General features: G+C 36.2%; 1 protein-coding gene across 1 annotated transcript in view; it reads left to right on the forward strand.

The window, feature by feature from the left end:
* Positions 1-27,002, forward strand: part of LOC129904723 (DNA polymerase epsilon catalytic subunit A-like) — a 36,876-nt gene that overhangs the window by 8,779 nt on the left and 1,095 nt on the right. The window contains exons 13-48 of the mRNA XM_055980303.1: positions 142-318; positions 3,437-3,550; positions 3,822-3,926; positions 6,857-6,975; positions 7,063-7,204; positions 7,290-7,384; positions 7,516-7,621; positions 7,730-7,809; positions 7,907-8,083; positions 8,282-8,369; positions 8,520-8,600; positions 8,735-8,878; positions 10,806-10,901; positions 11,048-11,248; positions 13,134-13,188; positions 13,271-13,413; positions 13,491-13,930; positions 17,206-17,350; positions 17,435-17,632; positions 17,728-17,802; positions 19,570-19,760; positions 21,226-21,409; positions 21,495-21,559; positions 22,945-23,071; positions 23,174-23,275; positions 23,362-23,445; positions 23,701-23,775; positions 23,908-23,967; positions 24,094-24,356; positions 24,433-24,481; positions 24,753-24,913; positions 24,993-25,059; positions 25,653-25,799; positions 26,001-26,171; positions 26,272-26,484; positions 26,860-26,966. Of these exons, the coding sequence (XP_055836278.1) occupies positions 142-318; positions 3,437-3,550; positions 3,822-3,926; positions 6,857-6,975; positions 7,063-7,204; positions 7,290-7,384; positions 7,516-7,621; positions 7,730-7,809; positions 7,907-8,083; positions 8,282-8,369; positions 8,520-8,600; positions 8,735-8,878; positions 10,806-10,901; positions 11,048-11,248; positions 13,134-13,188; positions 13,271-13,413; positions 13,491-13,930; positions 17,206-17,350; positions 17,435-17,632; positions 17,728-17,802; positions 19,570-19,760; positions 21,226-21,409; positions 21,495-21,559; positions 22,945-23,071; positions 23,174-23,275; positions 23,362-23,445; positions 23,701-23,775; positions 23,908-23,967; positions 24,094-24,356; positions 24,433-24,481; positions 24,753-24,913; positions 24,993-25,059; positions 25,653-25,799; positions 26,001-26,171; positions 26,272-26,484; positions 26,860-26,966 (4,847 nt within the window). The remainder of the gene's footprint in view (positions 1-141; positions 319-3,436; positions 3,551-3,821; positions 3,927-6,856; positions 6,976-7,062; positions 7,205-7,289; positions 7,385-7,515; positions 7,622-7,729; positions 7,810-7,906; positions 8,084-8,281; positions 8,370-8,519; positions 8,601-8,734; positions 8,879-10,805; positions 10,902-11,047; positions 11,249-13,133; positions 13,189-13,270; positions 13,414-13,490; positions 13,931-17,205; positions 17,351-17,434; positions 17,633-17,727; positions 17,803-19,569; positions 19,761-21,225; positions 21,410-21,494; positions 21,560-22,944; positions 23,072-23,173; positions 23,276-23,361; positions 23,446-23,700; positions 23,776-23,907; positions 23,968-24,093; positions 24,357-24,432; positions 24,482-24,752; positions 24,914-24,992; positions 25,060-25,652; positions 25,800-26,000; positions 26,172-26,271; positions 26,485-26,859; positions 26,967-27,002) is intronic.

Consider the following 27,002-nt stretch of genomic DNA (forward strand, 5'->3'; position numbering starts at 1 on the left):
TAGGGTTGGTGCCTCTCCAGTATTTTGATTCTGTTTGACTTGGAAAAGAGGACAAAGAAAATCTCCACTGATGCATTCTACTTTTCTTCTGTATGGTAACTGCTTTATTTGTTTTTTCTTCTGCATTTCCCTTGCGTACAGGCTTATAAGGCAAATGTTATCTGTCCAAACAAGCACCAGTCTGATCCAGAGAAGTTTTATGGTAGTCAACTCCTTGACAGTGAGACATACATTGGTGGTCATGTGGAATGCCTAGAAAGTGGTGTATTCAGATCTGACATCCCAACCAGTTTTAAACTCGATCCTTCTGCCTATGAGGTTAACCATCTTATAAAGCTTTCTCTACTTCCAGATTAGACGAATTTATGCTAATACTACTTCATGAGTTAGTTTCTACTAGTTACTCTAGTTTTTCACCATTTTAAACTATTACTAGAATCACTTCTTATAACAATCTATCTAAAATTATTTCTGTTGATCCATGAAATGAAGTAGGTAATCTATTTTGGGAAAAGGGGAATAGAAGGCTTTCTCCTCAAACCATCTAGTTGATAGTACTATAAACTTTTTGGACTAGCATGAAAGTTTGACCCCATACATGGATGTCTATTGATTATATTTTTATGAATAATTGACTTTGAAGGGGAAATATTTGGTTTCCAACTGTCTTATTACAAGCGTAACAAAATTTCATACAACAACAAACCCTTTGTAATCCCACAAGTGGGGTCCGAAGTGGGTAGAGTGTACATACCTTACACCTACATTGAGAAGGTAGAGTGGCTGTTTCCTATAGACCCTCGGCTGAACGAACGATGACGTAACAAAATTTCATAATAAGGTGAAAATAGATCCATCCGGTCTATCAGATGAATAGGTTGTTTCTCTAAAGAAATGTCTTTGTAGAGCTTTATTTTTAATGAAACTAAGCACACAACTTTAAGATAATGGGTAGAGTAGTCTAAGGTACTGTTTCTTGCTTCTTTAAGATTAAAATTTGTGAATCTTAGTAATACCCGATAACATTGTTGCTAAGGGCCTGTTTGGAAAGCCACCCTAATAATTGGATTTAGTGTAATTGAGTGTAATTACATTGTCTGGCATCCTTGGTTGGCCATGTAATTAATTGGTCAACAGGTAATTGGGTGTAATTGACAGAGATTAATTACACTCTCCAATTCACAGGGGGAGATTGTGAATTGCTGGTAATTAAATGATGTAATTACAAGCTGAATACTTTTTAATTTCTTCTTTTTATTTCTATTTTTATTTTTTTCGTTTTAATTTATTTTTCAACTTCTACTATTTTGAATTCTTTTTTATTTCTAATGTTTTCTAATAATATATTTGTTTCTTTTATATTATTTATATTTAATTTCCTTTTCATTCCCAACCTTTACTTCATGTGATTCCATGCAATATTTCGTATTATCTATTTTTTGATTTTTTATGTTTATTTTTTTATTAGCATGATTTTGTTAGTATTCTAATTTTTAAATGAAAATAGAATTCATTGTTGAATAAGGTTATAGACTTATGTTTTCCTTACTTTTAAATCATATTTATGTCCGTTATGTTGAAATTTGACGTAATAGTATTATGTTAAATCTTTTGTTTTGAATTTAGAACTTATGTTATATTTTCAGTTACATTTGTTTTAGGAGTATTGACTCGATATTTCATATTTCACGCTATTTGTTTTAGTTAGACTTTATGGATTATCTCTTTATCAAATGTTTTAATAATTTTATGACATTATATTTATAATATTAATCTTTTTGTCAAACATGCGTGTCATGATGTTCATAGAAATTTTGTACTTTTAGTTTGTATGATTAATTTTATTAGAATATACTAATTTGAAAAATATCAGTCAATTATTTTTTATAATATTAGTTAAGGACATATGTTTATTAATTAATATATTTTCAAAAGACAATATATATCTGAAATATTTAATATGATATTATTTATAAAGGCCCTTATTTGTCTAAAGTTAATTTTTAATTTTAGCACTTTTATTTTTAAAATTTAATATAACCTTATGATTACACTTTTGCAACCAAACAGTGCACTTGTAATTAAATTGTGGCAAACAAATAGATCATTGTAATTACTAGATTGTGTAATTAATAGGCTAGTAATTACTACCCCAGTAATTACACCAATTTCAATTACCTGGTGACTTTCCAAACAGACCCTAAATCTAAAACACTGAATATTCAATGAAAAACAAAAAGCAGAAGTGCTCCCAGGCACATTTCCCCAATGAACAGTGGAATTTGAAACTACAGAAGAACGATCTTCTCAATCAGATGGCTGAGCTAGATTCTCATCTGAACAACAGAGCTTTAGCAGAGAAGGAAACTGCCAAGAAAGCAACCTGTTCATGGAATATAAAGGACATTTGAAGAGTGAAGAAGTGGCGTGGAGACAGAGTTCAAGGGCCTTATGGCTCAAGGAGGGGGACATGAATACTAAGTTTTTCCGCCAGACTGCTAATGCCCACAAGAGATACAATCACATTGATCAGTTGGAGCTACAAGGAGAGACTCTATCTGAGTCAAACAGAATCAAGGAAGAAGTCATCTCCTTTTACAAGAAGCTGTACACACAAACTGAAAACTGGAGGCCATTTGAAAATATTAGCAACCATCCCACCATCACAGAGGACGAGAAAGAGGCACTGCAAGCAGTCTTTGAAGAGCAAGAAGTTTCTGAGTGTGAAGATGTGTGCTACAGACAAAACCCCTGGCCCTGATGGATTACAATGGGGTTCTACCTAAAGTGTTGGGAGGTTATTAAGCAAGACATAATGGAGGTTTTTCATAATTTTCACTCAAGTGGGATGTTTGAAAAAAGCATTAATGCAACCTACATTGCACTGATTCCTAAGAAGACAGGAGCAAAAGAGCTTAAAGATTTCAGGCCCTCAGTTTGATTGGTAGCTTTTACAAGCTGATCTCCAAGGTACTGACAGAAAGGTTGAAGAGAGTGGTGGATAAGCTGGAAGTAGCCGATGATTGTTTGCTTCCAATGAGGCTTCGTATGAGAAACATCTATTGCAGAGAGACAGGCGTCTTTTTTAAAGTGCAGCTTTTGTTAGACAAATCTCTTTTGCAGCTATCCATTCAAGATAGACTGCTTTAGGGGGTGCTCTTGTTCTCCGAAGCATTTTCCAAAGGCCAATTGAACTCCCAATTCTCTTCTTGCTGCTGTAGAAGAATGTAGTACTTCACTGTGAAGTATCCATTTTTAGCTAGCTGTATTGCTCTTGTGTATGATAACTACATCCTAAATTGTTTAAAGACTTGCCTTTTGAAATCTTAGGTGTCTATTATAGTTAGCTTTTGATATTTTCTAGGCTCTTCTATTCTCCATTGTATTAGTTAATCCATTGTATTAGTTACTAACATGAAGATTCTCAACACTCCAGCTATTGATCAACAACCTTGATAGAGATCTGCAGTATGCTATTGGAGTTGAGGGGAAGATGGGCTTGGAATGTGTCATAAATTATGATGAAGTGAAGAGTGCCATCATGGAAAAGGTAGTGCATCCTTCATTTTCGATTGTTAATAGTTTCAGCTGAGTTGAGGCATTTGTCTGTCACATGAGAGAGATTTGACAAGTATTCTGCCGGAACCCATGGCCAAATCCGACAGGAGTCGGATTTATTGTCTTGGAAGTTTCTGATTTCCTTGTCATTTTCCTCTTGTTTAGACTTTCTTTCTTATTGCGTAACTTAACAGTTTGAGAAAATTCGTTAATGTTTGCAGAACTTTGTCTCCTCTCTTACCATCTTAACCATCTATTTGCAGCTAATGAGATTACGAGATAATCCTTCAAGGGAAGAATGCCCCCTCATATATCATCTTGATGTAGCCGCCATGTATCCAAACATTATACTTACAAATAGGCTTCAGGTATGTCAGCTTTCGCAGTCCATTTCTTGAAGAATGTTCTTCTTTGTTAGTATGTCTGGCTTTTTGTTACTCTTTCTTCCCAGATCAAATGTGTTCTTTTCCCTGTTCTGAATAGTTTAAAGGAATTGAAAATCCAGTTTTCTGTTTGACGGAAGAAACCATGGGCAGACAAGTTGTTTTTTTGTACATTACAAAATTGACAAGGTAAATCATTAATAGACTAGGATAAAGTAGTCTGCCAATTTTTTCCTCTGCAAGTGTATTATAGAATTTTGCTTTAGCGAAGTGGACATATCTTAAAAATGCCCCAGAGGAAAGATGGCGGTCAATTCAGATCAGAGGAGTAGTTTTTTTACAACTTGTTCACTACCTACAAAACAACCTAGGGGCGGATCTATGTTGTTCCGAGGGGGTGCCATGCCACCCGCGGTCTTGATTGAAAATCTATAGATACATGTATATTCGTATTATATATTTATAAGGAATGTATAAATATTAAACGTGACACCCTTAGGAATAATGAGTTTTGTGGTGCCAGTGGTTAAAGCTTAGGTTTACTACCGTAGGAATGCAAGTTCGAGCCCTGCTGTGGGGTGTATTTTCTTAAAACTTTTTTAATCATGCAAGACATGGTAGGAATTTTATTGAAAAAGAATTGTGAATAAGTAGATTAGAACTCTAGACATCTTGTAAGTAAAAATCTTAACTAAACCAACAGAACAAGTCTAAATTTTGTATGCAAATTTGCTAATAGATATTAAGTATTATTTTGCTCTACCCGTGAGTTTTTGCCATAGCTTACTGTTCAAAGTAGCATGGTACCCAGAGATTCAAAATTCTAGATCCGCCTCTGAAAACAACAGGACAATATATCTTTAACATCTTCATATGTCTGGATGCAAAGAGAAGGGCAGCACAATATTTTTACTATTAAAGCAGTATTATGTGCGCGCAGTTAACTGTGCTGATGCGAAACAAAGTAAACTTGTAATTTTCAATCTAGATTCCAGCAGCTGGAATAGACAGGTGAAAATCGGGGAGTGAGGAAATAACAATTAAAGACTAGTGATACACAATACTAGATGTTGAAGACTTGTGGGGTTTTATTCTCTGCCTGTCTTGTGTGATTTTTAAACCTGTTTCTTTTTCTTGTTGCATTCTGCTTTAAATCTGCAGGTTTATCCTTGGCGATTAACTTCTTGTAACTGGGGATAGTCATTGCACACTACCTTGTCTAAAGGACCTGCATAAAACTTGTTGTTTTGTGAATCTCGGGATAATGATAATCTTACATGGTAATCATTAGAAGATGAAATTCTATGGGCGTGCTGGGAACACCAGACTTTGAATGATAGAGTTAATCTTAAGAATATATTTGTAAAGATTTGGATCTTGGGCCTTACTCAACTCCCAAAGTAAGCTCAAGAGGACCCAACCCTTAAATGGCTGATATGGGATTCTTCACCCCTCACGCACAGGGCTGGATATGTGATGCGTTAGCAATTTAATATGTGGGACCAACATCGGAAATGAGAATTGGGGTGGGTCCTGCTCTGATACCATGCAAAGAAATGGATCTTGAGAATAACTAAATCCCAAAAGTTAGCTCAAAAAGTGAGAATTGCCCAAGTCATATTAATGAGACCACCCATCCCTTTATAGGACCAATGTGGGACTCTTCAGTCTTCACAATGGTATTATCCGTCCGTAAGAGTTTCTGGGGGAGACAAATCTGGATTGGCCTTGGAGACAAATCTGGAAAGCCAAAGTTCCACTCAAGGTGGCATGTTTCACTTGGCTGCCAGCAAAGGAGGCAGTACTAACACATGAGAATGTAAGGAAAAGAGACAACATTCTGGTGACACACTGTTGTTTATGTGGGGTAGCAGTTGAGACAGTTAGACATTTGTTCTTACATTGCAAAATCACTTATCAACTGTGGAAGATTTTCATCAATCTCAGAGGCATTCAATGGACAATGCCTAGCAAGATTGTTGACACTCTCTCAAGTTGGGAGGAAGCAGGAATTGGGGCAAAGAACTATAGTTATTGGAGGACCATTCCAGCATGCATCTGGTGGATCATTTGGAGAGAAAAGGAATGCTAGAAGCTTTGAGGATAGAAGTAGATCCCTACAAATGATCAAAACAGATTGTATTCTGTTATTATGTTTTGGGTGTACAAAGAGTTCTCCTATAGATGCAGAAGCAATCCTAGAAGTATTAGAATCATGCTAGGCTTGCTTTTTTTTGTTCTTACATTTTCATACTTTTTTGTAAAAGGGTTTTCAGTACTACCTAAGGCTGAAGAAGGTACAAGTTGTAGAAGTTTCAATCGGAGACAAGTTAGAAGATTGGAAATCAATTACATAGTAGATTCGAGGGGATTACTTAACACTAAACCAATCATATCTGAAGGGGACTAGAATGATATTTCTAATTCTTCAACTGCTATACCCTCGAATTATACTTATCCATTGTCCTGGAAGCCCATGCTGTGAATATTGGTTGACATTGCTGCAGTTTAAGCACAGCCTCTAGAACGTGGCCATTAATGAATAAATTATAATTCTGATTTACGTGTAGTTACCAGCCTAAAAGAATAATGCTAATTTATGAGTATCATCAATATATTTTGTATTGTGTCATTTCAAGAAATCAATTCAAGAATCAGCCTAAGAATAACAAGAAAACAATTCGGCAGTCATTTTTAGATGCTTGCAATGGGCTTTATGTGGATTTTTTATGGCTGACACCCAATTGGCTTTAAAACATGATGTGCTGAACAGCTGACACATACTGATTTTTACTTCCATTGTCTTATTGATGAGGTGCTTGATGTTGGGGGCATTATCTCTTAATTGTGTATGTAGTGTGCATTTTATATTTGGTAGCCTTTCGAATTTAACTGTAGTTACTTGATTCCATCAGCCACCATCAATAGTATCAGATGAGATATGCACTGCATGCGATTTTAATCGTCCTGGCAAAAAGTGTCTCCGAAAGCTTGAATGGGTTTGGCGTGGTGAAATGTACATGGCAAAAAGGAGGTATATTTTCTAGTCATATAGTACAAAATCGGCAACTTCAGATAGATTGCTACTGAAACTTGATATTTCGTTTATACCAAACATCAGTGATTATTACCACATAAAGAGACAACTCGAGTCCGAACTTTTTGAAGTAGGAGATGGTCAACGATCAAAGTCTTTTCTTGATTTGCCAAAAGCAGATCAGCAAGTAAAGCTCAAAGACCGTTTAAAGAAATACTGTCAAAAGGTAAGTTGTTAACTTTGCTATGCCATCTTCCTTTACCTTCTTTTTGTAGGACAATTGAATAGTCCCTTTTTATCTATTTTCTTAGGCATATAAAAGAGTTCTTGAAAAGCCGGTCACAGAAGTTCGAGAAGCAGGGATCTGCATGCGAGAAAATCCTTTTTATGTTGATACCGTACGGAGGTAAGACAGGCTTATGGATCGTTTGTTTATCTCTAGTATTTTAATTGCTGTACTATGTCAACAGTATCCGTTTGGAGCTTTTCAGCTGTTCCCCAAGTTTGCCCATATGAATTTTTGCTTTCTGTTAAAAGTTTCCGAGATAGGAGGTATGAATATAAAGGGCTTAATAAAGTTTGGAAAGGTAAGCTGTCTGAAGCAAAGGCTAGTGGAAATTCCATAAAGATTCAAGAAGCGCAGGTGCCTTTTTTAATGTGTCTTTCTATTGTTTAAACTCACTCTGTCTTTGATAAGTAGAGAGAATGCTATATGTCACTAATCGTTCTACATTTTTATTTATTTTCACAGGACATGGTAGTTGTGTATGATTCATTGCAACTGGCTCATAAATGCATTTTAAACTCCTTTTATGGTTATGTCATGCGCAAGTATGTTTATTTGCTTTCACTGTTTCTGGCACACTGTCTTGTACTGTTCTATGTCTTCAACCAGTGTAACTACACAGTCTCTTTTTCCCTCCTTCAGGGGTGCAAGATGGTACTCAATGGAGATGGCTGGAGTTGTTACATATACCGGTGCAAAAATCATTCAGAATGCTCGATTGTTGGTTGAAAAAATTGGAAAACCCCTCGAATTAGACACAGATGGTATTTGGTGTGCATTACCTGGCTCTTTCCCTGAGAATTATACCTTCAAGACAAAGTATGATTTAGTTCTTAAGATACATTGTTTCTTTAAGTGTTATAGTAGTTGCCCTTTCTTCTGTTCTTGTAATCTGTCTGTGTGATATTTATTTTCTGAGATGATTTCTGTTTGTAGAGGTTTGTCCTTTATATTAAGAATGATATTTTCTTCTACTGTTATACTGGATATCATGATGATTATGGATGTGTATTTCAGAGATCCAAAGAAGAAGCTGACAATCTCTTATCCTTGCGTAATGCTGAATGTTGATGTGGCAAGAAACAATACCAATGATCAGTACCAGGTTGGAGGGGACGCTAGTCCTATACTCTGCTTGTTTCACTTTCAGATGGTTTTTGCTGGACTATTAGTCTATCATTTTTGTAACCTTTAGTAAACTAGAAACACTGTTTTCTACTGCATAAAAGAAACTGTTTCCTCTTCCATTTTTCAGACGCTCAAGGACCCCATCAATAAGACATATACAATACACAGTGAATGCTCAATTGAGTTTGAAGTGGATGGACCATATAAGGTGAAACATAAACACCTATCACACATCTTTAAGCAAACTTTCGTGTTTGTTGTGTCGTCCCTTTTTGGAACTTTGTGCTCTTTAATAAGGCATGATAACTATGTTGATTATTCTTTTATTTTTTCTGCAAGTAGGCAATGATTCTTCCCGCTTCCAAGGAAGAAGGTATTCTAATAAAGAAGCGCTATGCAGTTTTCAATGATGATGGTACGCTTGCCGAACTTAAAGGTTTTGAGATTAAACGTAGAGGTGAGCTTAAGCTCATCAAAGTTTTCCAGGTACTCACTTCATTTGTTGAATACCCAATTTATTCTTTTCCTTCAAGTAAAAGATGTTTTTTCTCCTATGTACTTTCTGAGAGACATGGTCCATGAGGTTCTTAAAGCTGATCCCAACTTGTTTGGGACTGAGGCGTAGTTGTTGTATTTCTGTAATCATTTCCTCCCCTTCATGTTGTTTAAGTTGTTGATTCCAGCCAATTTGTGATTCAGCTTAGATTCGATCTTCTTTTATTGTTATGTCACATCTGTCAAATTCTAAGACCTCTTACAATATATAAAACCTACTAGATCTGTGATCTAGAGCAACGCTAATTATTTCAGTGTCGGGAAATAAAGGACAACAATTTGCTCCCGTTTTTAAGATGCCGAACACTTGTATTAGGCCTCTTTAAATGATACCGCCAGTCCACCAGTACATTTGAAGAAACCTTATCCAAAGTGTAGTTTTTTTTTTCTCTCTGAATTTAAAGCAACTTTAAGATATAAAAAGGGTCAACAATCATTGTTCAGTGTTTGGCAAATGGAGTAGTAATATGCAGATTATTAGGCTGTGCATTTCATGGCTCACTTCTCTTATGCAAGATGTTTTCCAACAGTTTATGAGACAAATATCTGGGTAATTCAACTTGTGGAATCCCATGCTAGTGTACTGTTTTCTTAAAAAAACGTTTACTTTACACATCTGTAGGGGAATATATGGTTTTCTTGATTTGTAGTTCATATTGAATTTCTTGACCCTGGTTTATATCAGCTACCAGTAGATATAATGTGTACACTCGATGTATTTCCTTCCATAGTTGACTTTATATGTTGTTATGACAAATCTTCTTACATCTTTTGTGGGAATTTTCTATTCTAGGCACAAAAGGGATTCTAATTCCGATAATTTACATGGAAGTCCTTATACATAGTTGGTTAATCAGTGACTTTAGATGTTGAGAAAAGTACATGAAAGAGAACTCGTTTGACTTAATTAGGATGCAAGTTAGATTATCTGGGAATATAAGATGCATTCTTTCTACTGTACTATAAATTCATGTCTGCTGGCTGTTTACATCTAAAGTCAGGTGATTGTTTCACATTGTCTTGTAGGTTAATATCCTTAGGCATTGGCCTTCCCATTGCTTAGTATTAGATGGATTTACTGGCCGATCTGAAAGACACTAGTGAGAATTATTTAGGAGGGTTTTGACGGAGCCTGATGTGGAAGATACCTCTGTTTTGCCTCCTTATGTTTTTGATTTATCATGGAAGATTGACATGGTGTGCATCTTAGAAATCGAGAATTTATATCATCTATAAATAGATGTTTGCTTCTTCAGTGGTTTTGGTCATGACTTGAGTTGTTGAATCTTGCTACACTTGCAACCTTTAAGTTGGTCCTAGCTAATGACTGAGAAAGGAACATCTGGTTATTTTGGATGCACATATGAATGTCTTATAATGCACAGTTTTTGATTTCTCCATTTATCACAAAGTTAGGTATGAATACTATATAGTAATGAGTGAGGAAGTTAAGACCATTTCATCATTACTGTTGCTCATATTTTGTTCTGGACAAAAGAAGCTGCTACTCTTGCCATTATATCCAGCTGGCATTTTATGAGCTGGTTAACAGTTTATCCCTTTCTATTCGATTATACTTTACTGTACTGTGTGAGAGTTGTAGCCACATTCTTGCCTCTAAACATCTATAATTCAATCATGAAGAGTTACGCAGCTTTAATCCTGTGAGATTTTTCTTTGGTATTCCATCACTTAGCATAATTTGATTATCAAAGCTACTATTGCCCATTCAACTCAATCTTGAATAATATGGTCAATGAGGATCCAACATCTGATCAACTGAAGTTTTAGTGGTTACTTGTTTTATCTATTTTATGTTGTCATACAAATTGTTTCTTGAGTGAGAACATATTTGTAGGCTGAGCTTTTTGATAAGTTCCTCCATGGATCAACCTTAGAGGAATGTTATTCAGCAGTTGCTTCTGTGGCAGATCGGTGGCTTGACCTGCTTGATGTAAGTGAAGATTTATCTTAGCAAACTGCTGTGAAGTTCTTAATTTTAAGCATGCAATATGTAATTACAATTTATGCAAATGCGATCAAAAGTGGCATTTGTCCAAATCTATTATAGTTGCAGTTAAAAGTCTATTGTTTCTCCAGAATCAAGGCCAAGATATTGCAGACAGTGAGTTGCTTGGATATATATCTGAATCAAGCACAATGAGCAAGTCCCTAGCCGATTATGGTGAGCAGAAGTCATGTGCAGTAACCACAGCTAAACGGCTTGCTGATTTTCTAGGGGATGCAATGGTCAAAGATAAAGGATTGCTTTGTCAATATATTGTTGCATGTGAGCCAAAGGTATACCTGTTTCAACTTGATTAGGTAGTTCCCCTCTATATTCAGAGTTTAGATCGAGAACTTTTTTTTGATCAACTCAATAAAGATATTTCCATGGCTATTTTTTATGTGTTGTCTTGTACTTTAGGCATAATATTGTGAAGGGAAATGGACATATCCAAGAAATTGGTCTGAAAGACGAGAGCCACCAGAAAGGGCTGCTTCTAATGCTCTTTGACAGAGATGGAATAATTTGTTCTTAGCTCATAATTCTTATCTCATTTGCATGAACCCCTGTTAAGATATCTCTTACTTCCAAAATAGTTCTTTTTGGACAAGTTTTGGTCAATTCTGATAATTATAATTCTCATCTTGGCCAGGAAACATGCTATGCTGTGCCCCTCCCAAAACCCCTAAAAGTTCTTGCCCTCAGTGTTCCACTAAGACACAAATATCTGGTTTTTGCTTCTTTCAGTATTGATCTATAATTTTTTCATGTTTCTTCCTTTGACATCATGTACCGATTGACTTCATTTACTGCAACTGTTGTTATCTGAAGCTGTACTGGTTTATCATAACTTTGAAAGCCTTACTAATGGCCAATTACCTGGCCCATTTACAACAACAATAACAACATACCCAGTGGAATTCCACAAGTAGGGGCCTTTCCACTATCTCGTGGAGGTAGAGAGACTGTTTTCGAGAGACCCTCAGCTCAAGTGCAGCAATTTCAGGTATAAAGAAGAAGAAACAGTGACAAAAACATAACAGCTAATCGGAGAAGCAGTGCAAAGCCTACATGAAAAAAATATGAACAACAACAAAATAGTGCAGTAGCCGTAATATGATAAACAGATGAAGATAGATATCAAAATCTAGAACTAACAAGAATAGGCTAGTACAACGACATACACCAACATGCCTGAACCCTCGAAAGCAAGGCAACACTCCAATACCTACTAACCTTCTACCCTAATATGCGACATCCACCTTCTTCTGTATAAGGCCTCACTTGCTTACAGACCTTCCTCAGCTTTCTTGTGAGCTCCTCTATTGTGCATCATTCACAAACTAGATGTTGTAAAGCACACTATTCTTGCCCATTTTCTTTTCATAGAATAATTCATATGGGTAGCCCCTCAGGTGGTGCATGTTTCCACACTTGATATAAGTTTGTCCAATGTGAATATTGGGGGAAAAAGGAAGAAAATTTAAGCTAGGACCAGTGAAGGTTAAAATTAATATAATTGGTTATCCTAAAATCTAAAGAAAGTCAACCACTTATTTCTGCAGTGCAAGTTCACAGGCAGGTTATGGAGTATACTTTTGAACCTTAAAAGCCTAACATGGGTTATGCTAGGCAAGGTTTCTGAAGTTCTGAGAAGTTGGGAAGAAGTAGGAGTAATAGCTAAAAATAGGTGTAGGTGGAAACTTATCCTGGCATGCATCTGGTGGACATTGTGGAAGGAGAGGAATTCCAGATGCTATGAAGGTGTAGAAAATGAAGTGCAGAAGATCAAGCTTATCTTTATCTTACTGCTCGGTTTTTGGTGTAACCAGATATACTCTAATAGTCTATGCCTATTATTGATGTTTTTGATTCATTTTGGATAGAGAAGAAGCATTCTAGAGTCTCATTTGTAAATATGGTGTCAGTACTACCTAAGTTCTGTTTATCAAAATAAAAATAAAAATCTGAAGAAATTATGAAGGCCAGTTGTTTTCTTTTGAAGGCATTCCTATCATTTCTGCTTAAAAAGGTAGTTCCAAGACTCACGCAGTTGCCTCTCAGATTAAGAGTACCTAACCGGTGGAATTTAATTTTTCTACTCTGATGTTTCTTTCTTCCCATAATTTTGGCTACTCTTTTTCTGTAGTTAATTTTACAATTGTCTTATCTGTGCAGGGAACCCCAGTAAGTGAACGTGCTATTCCTGTTGCAATATTTGAAACTAATGCTGGTAAGTTTTTGCATTAACTTGCTATAATTTGTCCTTAACCTTACATAAAGAGCATTAGTTGCTTATACACTTGGCTCTTCAGAGATCATGAGGTTCTATGTCAAAAAGTGGTGCAAAATATCATCAGATGTCGGAATACGCTCCATTATTGATTGGTCTTATTACAAGCAACGACTTAGTTCAGCAATCCAAAAGATTATCACAATTCCTGCTGCAATGCAGAAGGTACAGCTAGCTGTCTAATTTTATGGATGAAGATGCAGTAATTTGCAAATCCCAGTACATGATTCTGGTGCTTTCAGGTTTCAAACCCTGTCCCAAGGGTGGTTCATCCTGATTGGCTGTATAAGAAGGTTCGTGAAAAAGAAGACAAATTTCGCCAACGAAAATTGAATGATATCTTCAGTTCAGTGAACAAAGATGACACAGTGGCCAGTAAACATTCTAAAAATCAGCAAAATATTGAAGACCTGGAAGACTTTAGAAACAGTGGTAAATCGTCTATATTTGGTCCAAGGCCTGTTGTTCATCGTCATGGAGTCAACAAAGAACATCCAGTGAACACTAGTGATCAATTGGACAGTCAACAGCAAAATGGTCATGCTAGCAGTCCATCCAAGATGTTACCTTCACAAGAAATTGTTGATGTGGAAGATATTGACAGGGATGTAGATTATCATGGATGGCTACAGCAAAAAAAGAGAAAATGGAAAGAGATTCGTGAAGAAAGGAAACGCCAAAGGTATGCTTATCTCTATAAGAAGAAATAATTTACAATATGCAGCATATCTATTACAAACACAAATATATAAAGATCAAACATAGAAAGTAAGACAACTTCTATATATTATCACTCTCATGATGTGTCAATTGTCAAACCATGCGTGGAATAAAACTAAGGTTGCAGCCCAATAATTATAGTTACTAGACTATCCAGAACAAGAGATCTCATTGGGCATTTGCATTTGACTTTCATGGGATAGGACTGCTATCTCAGAATGATAATTAAACCAAAGTAGTCAGGAGGTAATTCACTATGATTATTAGTTAATGTTGAATTGTGTGACCATCACAATTTGACATGGTATTAGAATAGACATAAGTCCTAGGTTCGAGTCTCACCACTACCCATTATCAATAAAGAAATTTTACGAGTTTGACTCATGAAAAAAATCAGGCTTGCACATGAGGGGGGATGTTAAGGACATAATTTTGTAAATAAAAGTGAGTTCTCTCTAACAACTTATGCTTTTAGATGAGATGGTCATTTACTTCAACAATTAACCTAAGAGTTTTCTTTTCTGTTACATCAGCATACAGAATCAAAGCCAGATTTTCTTTTCCATGGCCCACCCACCACCACTGTCTCCAGTTTACCCGTCTTCATTATTGTGCTGCTTCTTGCTCATTTTTGTTGCATTACGTTCCCTGTGTGCATTGTCTGGTGCCCTTTCTAGACCTGCCATTGGAAGCATTCATCGCAGGTCAAAGCAGATCATTGCCACACGTACTTTGTTGCTTTGGCTATATTGATTTTAGGTTTTGGTGAATGAAGTATATCCGTTAGAATGCAAGGGCTACTAATGGCACGTGTAGGGAAATTCAAGGGAAAGTAGTTGGCTTTTGAGGGAGGCTTTTCCTCCTTCAAAATGGAGGGGCTTTTGCGGTGTTTTGGGAATTTGTCAAAACTTTTTCTTGAATGTCAGCTGCAGAAGGCCTTTATGAAGGACTTCCAACTCATTACAGTTCACCATAAAGACTCTTGAAAAAGCTCATGCTTACAGTAACTGGTTCCCATTGATTCTGGTCTGATGGGACAGACTGCAGGGCTGGTGTGAGGTACAACTTAAAATTCGGTGGATAATAATCCCATCCCTCTAACCTTCACCACTTAAATACATAAGTTGGGGCACCAGTCAGGATTAGAACCCCATGTGTGTGCCTGCTACATATTTCGAATGTGCTGCATTTACCGTTGAACCAAACCCCTGGAGGCATCCAACACTTCCCCTGGTCAATAGTGTCATTTCAGGAACTCCTAAAGTAAAAACAAACGATGTTAATCATTGTTCTACAGACCATAATCAGTGGCATTGGAATGAAAGTGAAAATTTGAAAATGGATTTAAGGTGTCAGAAAAGACAATTAAACCTTTTCCTGCAATAGGAGCTATAGATCCATTTGCTTTCTAAATGTAAGAATGATCAGAGTGAGAAGTGTAAGTGGAATTAAGATCTGAAAGGCAGGTTGTGATTACCAACACCTGAATCTACCATTAGAAATGTATGATCAGGTAACATGTAGAGCGAGAAGTATCAGGACTAATTTGAATTGACCGAAGAAGTCTATACACATGCTCTACTTGTTCCAAAGTGAATGTCAAGTTGACATAATAATGGTAGATTATGATTTTTTTTTATTTAAAAAGACCATCCTTAGAGGCTTCCTTTGCTGTCAAATGATATGATGCACAGATGCAGATGAAAAAACTAGAAATTAGCTGCCATCGCCCTAGCAAAAATACATTGTTAGAGGAATAATGTTCGCCAGAATAGTGCTCGGCATGGTGCTCAGAATAGTAAACCAGATCAGTGAACAATACACTGCCACCAACATACCTAGTGTAATCACACAAATGGGCAGGGGTGGACCCAAGGCAAGTTCAGGGAGTTCATCCGAACCCCCTTCGTTAAAAAATTATACCGTATATATAAGATAAATTTTTTAATTTATGTGTATATATTTAACATTGAATCCCCTGAGCATAAGCCAAAGGACTAGCTCAGTGGCAAATGGGGTTCAATATTTTGCCTTAGCTTGTCTCAGCTCGCGGGTTTGAATCCAAATAAGCACATTTTTTTTCTGATTAGCGTGTTTAATTTTTTTTTATCCCCCTTTATAAAATTCCTGGGTCTGCCACTGCAAATGGGGTATGAGGAGGCTAGAGTGTATACCTTACCCCCACCTTGTGTTAGGTAAAGAGGATTTTTCCAATAGAACCTCGGTTCAAGAAAATTGTTTTGAATAATACAAAAGTGAAGAAGCAATGATGAAAATATCGAGGAAAAGGGAAGTATCTAAAGCAAAAATAGTAGGATAAAAAATTGAAAAGTAAGATAATACTAAAATAACATTATTACTACTAAAGAGAACGGTGATGAGTAGTGAGATAATAAATAGTCACTAGAAAAGGTACTCAAGGTGGTTAAGGAAGTGGGTTGAACTATGAGATCTCAGGTTCAAATCTAATCGGAGACAAAAACACTGGGAGATTTCGTCCCATCTGTCCAAGCCTAGTAGACAAAGTTACTCGATACTTGTGCTGATAGGAGATAGCAGGTACCTCGTGGAATCAATCGATGTGCGCGCAATCTGGCCTTGACACCATAGTTATAAGAACAATAGTTACTAGAAAGGATGTGGTGACAAGAATCCAATAGCCAGACAAAAAACAAAGGAAGTAGTAAAAAATTTGACGGGTAGAGATAGAGCAGATGACAGAATTTTGACGAACTCCCTAGAAATTGCAGTGAAAATTGAGGTTATTTCTTCATAGTGCTTGGTACCATGAGAACATACCATAATAATAGCATACTAATATTACAAAATAACTACATCTATTTATGGGTGGAGGAAACCTCTGGAAATATGAAGGAAGAATGACCTCTATTTATGGGTGGAGGAAACCTATTCCCTATATCATTTATGTCATCACAGTTTTTCCTGGTCACACCTACTGCAGCGACCTCATTATCCAAATAATAAGGAATATCACATTGCTGTATAGCTTTCATTATTGTTGTCTTGTACTTTAATAAATATCTCCTACTTTAATACTAATGCACGAATAAATCTAATCTGGCACAACAGATACTCAAATCCAAATAGCTCAGTATTTCTAAATCAAATCAGGCACAACAGATACTCACATCCAAATATCTTGACATTTGTTTTTCAACCAAATTCTCTGTGGTGCGTCTTTGCTTGTTCTTCTTCTGATGTGCTTGTATTTGTTAGGTTGGATACTTCAAGGACAGTAAACCATGTTAATGGCAGTACTGACATGTTTCATAGCATGGTAAACCGCAAACGCGAGGGTAAAAGTGGGGTTAATTCCTACTTTGAGCGACACGAATTAGCCCTCACACGAAGTCACTGGCAGGTGATATTGCTCATATGGTTTTGATGTGTATTCTGCTGAATCCATTTCTTCCATTGGTTCTTATGTAATCTATCTTTCCTTCAGATAGTTCAGCTTGAACCGGCTTCACAACATGGACGATTTTTTGCATGGGTAGTTGTGGAAGGACTCATGCACAAAATTTCAGTAACTATCCCCAGAGTGTTTTACCTCAACTCCAAAGCTCCCATAACAGAGGAATTTCCTGGAAGACGTGTCAACAAGATTCTTCCTCATGGACGCCATAGCTACAATTTAATTGAGGTATATTGATCATTATCAGTTCTGATCATACTTTAATGCGTTCGGCTGCAAAGGTTTTAGGTTCCATCATTGCACAATTTCTATTTTTTTACTAGGTAACTATTGATGAGGATCAATTCAAGTCAGAAAGCAAAAAGCTAGCAGCTCACCTTGCTGACCCAGAAGTGGAGGTCCGAATTCCTTTCGCCTAAAGTTCTGTATTGTTCATAAATCTGAACATGCTTGGGTGCATGCGCTTCACTCATAAATGACAATTGCAAATGTAAACAACAATTATGAAGTAAAACTATGTCATCAAAATCTCAAGCTACAGATTTAAGTTTTTGAATATAAAATGGCGAAAGAAACATCATGAATGTAAATTCAAGAACAACCTAACTGAGAAAATATGTATGTGCAATTGGTCAATTAAAACCATTACTAACAGTACACTATCATACAATTGATTCAACTCTTTAAAAAGAGAACAGAAGGCAAACACGTTGACAGATGTAAGAGGATGTGCTGAAAAATGGAATATAATGAAATGACAATAGCAAGAGTGTGGGTATAGATCCAGCTCAAATTATTTAGACAAATTTTAGATTGATAAATTTGAAACTTCATAATTTTTCTTGAATCTCCTTAAAAATGTTTAAGTGCAAGGCAGCCAGATTACATGGCCTGTAGAATGGATTAAGAAACGTAAGGGGCAATATATTAATGTGTAAGCTAAGAGAACATTCCTAAAAGGCTAAATCCAAGTACAATTGTACTGTATTGTCGTGGTAAATACTGTGCCAGGTATGAAAGCTAAGACAACATTTCTTCCTTAGCTCTTTACACTCACTGTTAAGTACTTACCGGTTTTGGATGTGCTTTCACCAGCAATCTTTTTGCTGGTTTAGATCAAAAAATACTTGCATTATCAATCAACAAAGATCTGTCTCAAAAATGGTTTTAATTGGTACAATATGGCCTACATTTATTTCGTGGTACCATTTATTTCTATAAAATTAGTTTTAAACCTGAAAATCATAGATCTCAAGAACATAAATCATAATGCATCAATTTATGATATGAAAAATCTTCCACAGTCATCAACTCCCCCTCCCCCCACGCACACGTACACTGAAAAAAATTGAAGTCCTCCATTACTCTGTGCTTAGTTTGTGAATTGTGTATGCCAACGAAATTGTAACAAAAAAGATCCAACAAAGTTATAGTTTAGAAGATATTCATACTATTAATATATTTTTAAGTTGTTAATAGATGAGGACCATGAATAACAGTGGCACAATACTTTATGAATCTGATAAGGGACAGTTTTTCATGAACAAAAGATGCTCTCAACATAAAATGGTGGATCTTCCCCTTGTTTATAGCAATCATAATACCTGAGAAGTAATTCAAAGCTGTGGAGGATTCACTTCCAGTTTCATCATAGAGCACCCGCTGGTGTTCGCTAAAATTAATATTTTCCCTGTGCACTCCAGTCATTCAGCAAGATATATATATATATATATATATATAATGTTAGTTTCTTGTGTTTCATATTTCTGGACTGCATGATTGTGATCTCATATATTTACTGATAAAGAACTTATCTCTTTAACTCTTAGAGGCCGTTTGGATTGGCTTATAAGCTGCTTATAAGCTGTTTTCAGCTTTTTTTGAGTGTTTGACTGGCCAACTTAAAGTCATTTTGTGCTTAAAATAAGCCTCAATAAATAGTTGAGTTTATTTGGATGAACTTATTTTAAGTAGTTTATAAGTTGCAACTTATAAGTCAAAAAAAAAAAGTTGGTCTGCACCTACTTTTTTTTTTAAAACTTATAATCAGTTTTCAACTTATAAGCTGCTTAAAAATAAGTCAATCCAAACTGGCTATTACTCTTCTGGTTGAATGTTAAATGTCTGTATGTGCTGCAACATCGCTTACAAGCTTATTTGATCAGGGAATATATGAAACAAAGGTTCCATTAGAGTTCAGTGCTATTCTTCAGATGGGTTGTGTTTGTAAAGTGGATAAAGCAACTAAGAAAAGGAATCCGCAAGATGGTTGGAGTTTGAGTGAGCTGCATATGAAGACAACAACTGAGTGCCCGTATTTGGATCAGTCAATAGCTTTCTTCTACTTATATCATAGGTATGTTAGGACCCCCCTTTGATTGTAGTATATACCTGCTAAAAGTTACAGAAAGATTTCCATTTCAAGTTTGATATTTTATGTTCTATGATGATTCATGATATATTATGTTTAGTTCAATGTGCATGGCAAATACTTGTCCTAAAGAGGAAACATGTTGGTGGGTGGCACTGTATTAATTATTATGAGGATAGATATAACAGTTTGTTTCATCAAATCAAATATTTGAATATATTCTTACAATCTTACTTGACTATAAAAGGTTCTTTCCATGTATTAAAAGATCCTGTTTGAATAACCTATGCTCGACTGTTGGGTACTATATAAACATGACACCCGTCAATTACCATGTAAAACCCATTCACTTGCCAAATCTGGTTCCTTCTAAGAGTTAAGGCAAACAAATTTTGAAGTGCTTGCTAATATTCTAAAAATAGCTCGGAAGTTCCAAAACCATTGATGATCTAATTTGTCTTATGTTAAATCTACTTGCAATCCAATGTTCTTGCCTTTCTCTGCTGTCTTGTACTACATCCATTAATCTACTTGGTATCCAAAGTTCTTGCCTTACTCTGCCGTCCAGTACTACATCCATAAGCTTTCCATGTGTTGCATTCATTCGTCAGGGAATTTCTATGTTTACTTCCATGAGGGGAATTTGCCTTGATCTCTATTCTATTACGTACAAGTGGGCCTACCAATCCGTCTAGTAATTGATATTGCATTCAAGGTAGGTTATTTCATCGTAGCTTTCCAATTTATTCGTCCTAACAACATTCGAAACCTAACATCCTTGCAAGCTTTGGATTCTTTCCTATATTTGACCCGGAAAGAGGTTACCAAGGAAGTGAAACTGTACTCGCTTCTTTCTATGTAAATGACTTGGATATTGCTTACGGCTTAGCTCTTTGGGTTGTTTCTTAGATTGATTATTCCCATTTCTTAGTGAGATCATATTGGATTTTAGGGGATGAGGAATTCAACTTCAATCTTGAAAATAGAGTTGAATTGGTCCGTCTTTGGTGCAGAGGGAGCAGAATGCCCTTAATGCTGAAGAATACAATCTTACCAGTTATCAAAAAATAAATAAATCCAAACAGACGCGTTTTTACATTTGTGGTCCAAAAAAGAACCCTGAATTCTCCCAAAAACTAAACCAAAAACCAGTAGTTTGTTAATCCAAATGCACCAAGTCAGAGCCTTAATATCTTACTTTGACTAATCAATTTTCGAATTTTTCCATGTGTAAGCAAACATATCGATCTCCACTAGCATTGATCAAGCAGTTTGTTAGAACAATATTAATTGTTTAACTTCAATTGGAGGCATGTTACTTCTGAAATCTGGCATTGATTTTCGCAACCAATCTTGTTTCTTCTGGATTTAGTCACACAACTGGTAAGTTCACATTACAGATTTTGCGAGTTATTAAGACTTAATGTGTGATATTTGAATTATATTTCAGTGTGTCGGATGTACGAGCCATTTATGTGGGACATTTTCCTGTGTCCAAGATGATACATGCTGTGGTTGTTAATCCATTTCAAAACAAGGAATTATCACCAAACGTTCTTGAAAGACATTTTTATGAAGCTTGCCAAACATTGTCTGGGCAGCCTATCACAGAAAAGGAAGGTATTAGTTTCAAGGTAAGGTCATTGTTTCCTCAAAATAGCATTAACAGTTTGGCTGTGATCTCATTCTTATCCTCTTTGTATTTTGGCTCTTGTTTAGTTGGATTATGTCAGGTATATCAAGGATGCTGAGAGGATTCTACAGAGAGCAATTAACGAGCATAGGTTATTTTCCATTATCTTAATCTTTGTCATTCTATTTGTTCTTAATATGCCCTCTTGTCAATCATATAGTTTGAAATTTATTTCTTACCTTTTCAGTCTGGTGGCTGATAGTATACAATTTCTTTAGCCTAAACAACATTTAGGTTCACCTCGAATCCTGAGTGGCCTTCTGGTACATATGTTGAACATTATATCTTACTATTCATATGTCAGGAAACGTTGATGCACAATATTATCTTTGTTAAGAAAATGGACCTTGGGCTTAACTTAACTCCAAGAGTTAGCTCATGGATTAGGATTGCCAAAACAACCACCATTCTCTCAACTAATGTGGGATACTCTAACACCTCCCGAACACTCAAGGCTGGTCATCTAAAGTGTGAATAACATAATATGAGTGGGTGGGGGGACATTGGGTCAACCTTGAATAGGGATGCGTGTGGCTCTGATGACATCTTAAGAAATTGGACGTTTGGCCCTAACTCAACAACAAAAGCTAGTTTAAAGGTGAGGATTGCCTTAAACTATATAAGAAGATAACGATCCATTTCCTCAACCTATATGTGATACTCTTAACAGTTCTAAGCTACTTAACTGGGAGGAATGAATTATTTCTTCTTGAATTTTGAACTTAATGAATCTGATGAACCTGTTATTTGCTAATACAGGCATTATAGTATCACCCAGATCCCAATTCTTCATTGGTAGACATGTTTATCTATGTTGCTCGGATTGGGTGCGGGAATCCAATCTGACTGTGGATCTAGAGGTAAGATTCGGGGGTACGGATCCAGGTACATATATGGGTGTGGGATTTGGCTCAAATAATACAAAATTCTAAAAAAGATCTATAAAAATATCCTAAAAGGCTGTGGGGTGCAGCCAGTAATTCAATCTTTCATTTTGAGAATTATCAAATTGTAGGCACTAGACAGTAGACAATGGCAGGCAGCAGCTAAAATTCAATCCCATTTTTCATTTTTCCTTCAAATTTTTTCATGGATTGTAGTCAAAGTACCCAATCTTGATTGACCACCCCGTACAAATCCCACCCACTTACCAGTACCAGTGTCATGTCGACACAGGTATGGCGGCTAAATTGAACAGTCCCTGCAAGATAGATTTTTATAAACTTCAGCAGAACCAATAACAATAGACTACCATGATTGAATGTGTGATGACTACATTTTTGGATGTTGGGGGAATCGACTGATGACTTATTTTTTTGGATCATCAAATTTATGTTTCTGTTTGTGTTTTCCTATCTTGAAATATTGAACTTGAGCTATCACGAGAGATTCAGCTTTTTCTAAAACATTTTCTTTTATATTTAGATCCATATCATTTGGTAAGTGTCTCATGTAAATCCGTTGGTTGACATTCAGGCATCATGGACCTGCAGTTGCCATGATTGAATGCCCTAATACTCATTTAATGAAGTCTGGCATACGAGCTTTGGAGGATTTTCCTTGCATCAGTATCCCTTGTAATGCTCGGGATAGTCAATATCAGGTCCAACAAATGCTAATAGTACCTGATTAAGAAGGAGCAATTGCTTTGTGCATCTTATCGTTATCTATACTAAATGAAACAATGAAAAATTCTCCTTTTCAGGCACTAGGTTGGCAAAATGTAGCAGCAAAGATCGGAATGCAGCGATGTGCGACATCCTCCCAGTGGCTAAATGAAAGGATCACTCTCTCAAGATATGCCCATGTAAATTCTTTCTTACTCTCTCCTCTCTAGTATTGCCTAATCAAGAAAGTTCTGAATGTTAAAATTTCCAACTGCCTCATTTGTAGGTTCCCATAGGGAATTTTGATGTTGATTGGCTCATGCATACAGCAGATATCTTCTTTTCCAGAGCACTTCGTGATCAGCAACAGGTTATCTCATTCATATTGCACCGTTCTTCCTTACTTGATGGCGGGTTTAATCTTTCTGATGATATAGAGTGCTAATATATCCACCTTTATATGTAGCTCTTTTAAATTGTTTGTGTCCTTTGTTCCTCTCATCTTGCTCTTCTCCAAGCAAGAATTTGTGTTGAACTCTCAGCAACTTGAGTTTTTTTGTGCATCATAAATGCAGTTTTTTTAGATATCCTTGCGTGATTGTATACGTCTTTTTGATTCTTACAGGTCTTGTGGATATCTGATAATGGTATCCCTGACTTAGGAGGCATAAATGATGAAGTATCATCTTTTATGGATGAGGTCAACTTTAGCATATCAACTTCTTACAATAATATCTGCTTTCTTTATTTCTCTTACTGATTATTCAAGAGAATTTTTAGCCTTCTGATGTTTTTCTTGACCACATTTTTATGCTATCTTGTGCTTAAGCAGGTCAATCAACCAGTTCTTACTTATCCAGGTGCATATAGAAAAGTTACTGTTGAGCTGAAGGTCTAAATTTCCATCAATTTTCTTTAGTTCTTTCTTTCCTTTATGTCTGGCAAAAAGTTTCCATACACAGATAATACTATCACACTGTTACTAAAAGATTCTTCTTATTTCTGATATTGTGATCAGATTCATCATCTGGCTGTTGATGCTCTACTGAAAAGCAACCAAGTAAACGAAATGGAAGGAGGCACTCTGTTTGGATTGGACCATGACTTGAACCCTACGGCAAATTTTACTAATGAACAGTACTTATTTGACGCAACAACATCCTGTGCACCTGCATTTCGTGTACTCAAGCAGTTGATTCAAAGGTGCCTTACAGATGCAGTAACATCAGGAAACATATTTGCTGATGCAATGCTGCAACATTTGTACCGATGGCTCTGCAGGTTAGCTTGTTTCTTTCACTTCTGTTCACAATTATATTTGATTGCTAATGCTACATTGTCCTTCTAACTATTGCAGCCCCCGATCTAGACTGCATGACCCAGCTCTTCACAGTATGCTTCACAAGGTAATTTCTTGAATAACAAACTTCTGGGTTGTCTAAAAAGAACATAAAGAGTTCTATTTGGAAGTCAAGATGCGTGAGGTGCCTTCTTGCTATTAGTACTGGGACAGTCCTTTCTCCAACTCCTAATACAATTACATTATTGAAACATAAGACATTGATGGCATTTATTTTCTCCGGAATGTGTCCCAGCATGCTAATTCATTCACACATGGTTTCTCCATTTCTTCTTGCATTCATCAAAACTGATGCTCTAATTTTTCAAAATTGGCAGGTTATGCAAAAGATGTTTGCATTGCTTGTCGCTGAACTCCGAAAATTGGGTGCTGCTATTGTATTTGCCAGCTTCTCAAAAATTATAATCGACACTGGGAAGTCAGATATTTTTGCTGCCAAAGCCTACTGTGATAATGTTATTAAAAATGTACAATCAAGGTCGGTGTCTTGAATCTGAAGTTTTTTCCTCAACAGATTGTTATTTTTGGTTTCTTCTGTTACTCTTATGTATCTGCAGAGAATTGTTTGAGTGGATTGAACTTGAGCCGTTGCAGTTTTGGCACTCATTGCTTTTCATGGATCAGGTTAGCTGTGGCAGTTGACTTTATTTGTTCTTGTTATTAACATTTTAGCTTTCTGTTCTATTTTTTCCTTCATTTCTCCAAGAAACAGATTTATGCATTTAAAATCACAAAAAGATCCTTTTGTTGTGTTCAAGTCAATGCTGATACATGCATTGAAAATTTTAGCTAGGAGCTGATCAATTTGAGTCTAGCGGTATCCTAATGGTTCACTTTTTTCTTTGAATCATTAATTTACCTGAATCCCTGTTTTGCGTTTACGGTGATGAATTTGTTGTCCACTAGAAATTTCTTGGCAGCATTTTTCATGCTATCAATGTCCTAGCCAGCCTTCTTTGTGCTAGGAAATGACTGTATTATATTTTCAACCCAAATGTTTGTTAGATATGATAATTTAAATGAAATTGCAATGCATCAAATCAGTAGGTAGAATCCATTTGTAAATAGGATAGAAAAAAACTGAATGCTCCTTGCCTTATGGGGTATTCCATTATTCTGGGTAAAGAATTCAGATGCTAACTTTCGTTTGATGGTTCTGACAATAGATACATTCTTTCTATCCTCATTTATTAAAGTTCCCTCTTACAATTTTATAGTACAATTATGGCGGAATTCAAGCTAGACATAGTGATGGACCTCTAGAAGTTAACTCAGAACCAGGTGAAGAAAGTGCGTGTAATGAATCTCAAGTCGATATCGTGTCAAGCTGGAACATTGCAGAAAATTTACCGAAGGCAACTCAGGTATTCCCCCCTGCTAGAAACTAAACAGGAACATTGCTTTTATTATTTGAATGAAGGTGCAACAAGATACAAGTGGACTCACCGATCTTAAAATACCAGTTAACTTGGTCGCACCATATTGCAACAGAACACAGTTGATCTTCAGTCTCCTTAATAAAATATTCTGCCTTATTAATCTATATATGCTGGTCTTTCATGCAGGATCACTTCATTTTGATTGTTTCGGAGTTTATGTATGTTCCATGGAAATATGCACAAGAACAAGCTACACATCGAGCATCTACTAGCGATGGTGATTTATGTACACCGTCAATCACAGCTGCACTTACTGAAACATTTGATTTGCAAATGGCGGAAGATCTAAAGAAGAAGGTATCTGCTAGGCTCATTCATAGGCATTCCCTGTCATCGTCTATTTTATACTGAGTTCTTTAATGCATGAGAACTTAACCTTAGAAAATTTTGCCTGCAGATTGGAACTTACTTCACTGACAAACTTCTGAAAATTGTTTGTGACCCTAATCTTCAAATGAAAGTGATGCACAACTCTCAGAAGATCCAGGAGACACCAGATGCAAACTCACAATCTTATAGCCATGTCCAGAAGGGGGATCCAGCTTTAGAGTTCATTAAGCATGTCTGTGCAGTTTTGGCCCTGGACCAGAATGTGCAGCATGAAGTTCTGGTATTAAATGTTTTTCTAGCTTCCCTTACTAATGAACGAAATATGCATAAGTAATACCTATTGACATCGGTTTTCCCATACGGCACTGAAAGTCTAGTCTAGCGTACCGAGGGACCCAGGTTGGTGGATAGTAACCACACGTACATTGATTGCTTAGTCTTATGTCTCCCTTCCAATAAGTTTCATGCAGGCGTCACTCAACACATTATGCTAATTTATTTAATGATACCTATTGAAATGTGGTGTTGTAAAGTAGCGTGTGACAATCTATAATGGTTAAAGATAAGTTGGATTTTCACTAGCATGATTCTTCTGCAACAATAACATTTCATTGCAGCTCGCCATTAATTAGTTTTATTGCTTCTTATTATGCAGATCATGAGGAAAAATCTATTAAAACTTGTCCGTGTGAGGGAATTTGCTCCGGAGGCAGAATTTCGTAGTCTCTCTGTATCATATACCCTTCCAAATGTCAATTGCAGGTAAATAGGTGTTACTTCCATCTGAAACACGAGCAG

The sequence above is a fragment of the Solanum dulcamara genome, chromosome 9 (assembly GCF_947179165.1).
Source record: "Solanum dulcamara chromosome 9, daSolDulc1.2, whole genome shotgun sequence".
NCBI lineage: Eukaryota > Viridiplantae > Streptophyta > Magnoliopsida > Solanales > Solanaceae > Solanum > Solanum dulcamara.